Here is a 2,501-nt window from a genome sequence, read left to right on the forward strand (position 1 = left end):
AAGACATTCTCTTTTCACATCTTTATTAAATACAAATTCCATATGAAAGAAATTTAAAATTCCAAACAACATTAATGTTTATTTCATTACATAAAATGAAAATTATAAAGCAACCAAAAAGTAATTAATATACTTAGATAATGAAAGATTGTATGATCTCAGTACAAAATACAAATAGAATATACCTCAAATATAACAAAATACACTGTATTGTAGTATGTGATGAAATCTCCATATCCTGCAATATAGTACAATCAATTGAAATGTATAAAATACAATAAAATATAAATTTAGGATTTTAAAATGAAAAACATGAGGCAGTTCAATAAATAAGTACAATCATTTACCATTTAATATATCTTGACTTAAATTTCATGTAGAAATATTAAAAGTAAACAGCTTGCATAGTAATTTTACTGTAATTATATCAAACTCTAAAAATGTATAAACATTTTTTCACAGGGAGTGCTATTAATGGTTTGTGGATATTAGTACTCCATGGGTTCAGGCTGGAAGAGGGAGAGCCTACAACATTTTCCGGATTAAAAGAGAAGCAATTTCTTGGTAAGGGGGCTCATGCCTGTAATCCCAGCACGTTGGGAGGCAGAGGCTGGAGGATCACCTGAGTTCGAGGCCAACCTGGCCAAAGTGACAAAACTCTGTCTCTACTAACAATACAAGAAAAAATAATTAGCCAGGCATGGCAGTACATTCCTGTAGTCCCAGCTACTTGGGAGGCTGAGGCATGAGAATTGTTTGAACCCAGGAAGCAGAGGCTGCAGCGAGCTAAGATTTTGCCACTGCACTCCAGCCTGGGTAACATAGCAAGACTGTCTCAAAAAAAAAAAAAAAAAAGGAACATATAATTTTATATTTACGTTTCTGCAGTCTAAAATATGCAAATTCACGATTACATTCTAATATTTTTCTGATTATATAGAAATGCACGACTGTCAGACATCCAAAAGGCATCAAATGTCTAACATGAAATATAAAATTTGTCTATAGCCTTAGACCTCTGCAAAATGCAGGGCTCACCGTTCTGAGTATACCACTCAAGTTTTTTCCTATGACTTCTTCAGGTTCTGTCATTTATTAACACAGTGTGTCTAAAATTTTCACTGCTGGTCATCTGGAAGAATCTGAGAAGAAGCAGGTCATTGTTCTCATTCCAAGAGCTGCATCTCTGCTGAATAGGGTCAGGGTGCTCCCAGCCTAGCCTCATCTGATCCACTGACAGTCTCAGTTATCTCCTGCCCAGGGAAAGGCTGGGCTTCTCTCTCCAGGGCTGAATCCCCAGGACCAGGCAGTGTGGCTGGGACAAGCCAGGCCTCTGCAGGGAAGACATAAGCTGCCTGGGTGGCCATGGAATACAAGGTCTGCACCTGGGCACACAGAGGCCCCCGGAGCTGAGTGAGCAGTGTCAGCTGCTCACAGGTCAGTGGAGAATGGATCTGCTGTGCCCACACCTGGGCTAGGTCTTGATAAACAGCCTCTGACATAGCTCGCACCGAGGTCACCAAGCTTTTTCGAAGTGACGGTGTTTGGACTCCTAGGGGCCGAGACCTGTGCCGCTTGCTGTGCCCAGTGCGAGCCCTGGAACATCCCCTATGGTGGGCATCACAGGTCTCCTGGATTTCACTGTTGTGCACAGCAGTGGAGGATCTTGATTTCTTTTTCAACATCAAGCTGAGCTCCTCTTCTGGATGGTTCCCTGCAAAGAAAGCATATGAGAGACTCACCAGAGCAGTCCCCACAGACCCTCATTTCCAGAACCCCCTGTGCACCCAGGTGAACCCCACTTGTCTCTCCCATTCCTGCCTGACCATCTCAGCACTGGAATGAAGTGAGGCTGAACCTCTTGGGAGTCCCCAGATATTCTCAGAGTGCTAATATCTCAAAAACTTACTCGTCAATAAGTAACTCCCTTTCCGCTCAAGCCTCGTTTAAAAGTTTCCTGATTATTTGCCTTTTGGCACAAACCAAAAACAAAAAAACCACCACCACCACCAACAACAATAAACACCAAGATTCTACCTGCTCTGTCTTGGCAGCTGTTTTTGGAACTGATTTTTCTTTTCCTGCAGTTTTCCCGATATGAGCTGGACTCTGGTTCTGTGAACACAATGAGAGTTTGAGAAAGGGCCTCCAGCTGAACACCCTGAAATTCCTAGTCCATCCTGGACACACAGGAGCTGAGGTTACCACCAAACCCCAGCTCTCTTCTGTTCTCCAGTGTCCAGGATCTGTACGGCCCTGGCTGCCAAGGAGCTCCCAGTGTCCTTCCCAGGGGAGCCTGTGTTGCTGCTCTGTCCCTTCACACCTTGAAAGAGTCAAATCTTACCTGATCCAGCAGTGCTGTTCCCGGCCTTGAGCTTGGTTTCTTCAGAATTCTCCTTGTTGGGATTGGGCTCCGATTCTGCTGCAAAAGAAAGTTAAGATGACTCACTTCTTCCTAGGCAGAGTCCCATAGTCTATCTCTGATGCATTTTTGTGAATCA

At 43.1% G+C, this 2,501-nt stretch overlaps 1 protein-coding gene across 1 annotated transcript; it reads right to left on the bottom strand.

Annotated features, from left to right (window-relative positions):
• Window positions 1-1,199: 1,199 nt before the first annotated feature.
• LOC116465760 (protein FRG2-like) lies at window positions 1,200-2,422 on the bottom strand (the record flags this gene model as incomplete). The annotated part of the gene is made up of 3 exons (XM_032148725.1): window positions 1,200-1,714; window positions 2,038-2,115; window positions 2,345-2,422. Coding segments are annotated over 3 exons (671 nt in total), but the record flags the coding sequence as incomplete, so codon positions are not given.
• Window positions 2,423-2,501: the final 79 nt, after the last annotated feature.

Source organism: Hylobates moloch, unplaced genomic scaffold (genome assembly GCF_009828535.3).
Source record: "Hylobates moloch isolate HMO894 unplaced genomic scaffold, HMol_V3 SCAFFOLD_9859, whole genome shotgun sequence".
In the NCBI taxonomy this organism is placed as follows: domain Eukaryota; kingdom Metazoa; phylum Chordata; class Mammalia; order Primates; family Hylobatidae; genus Hylobates; species Hylobates moloch.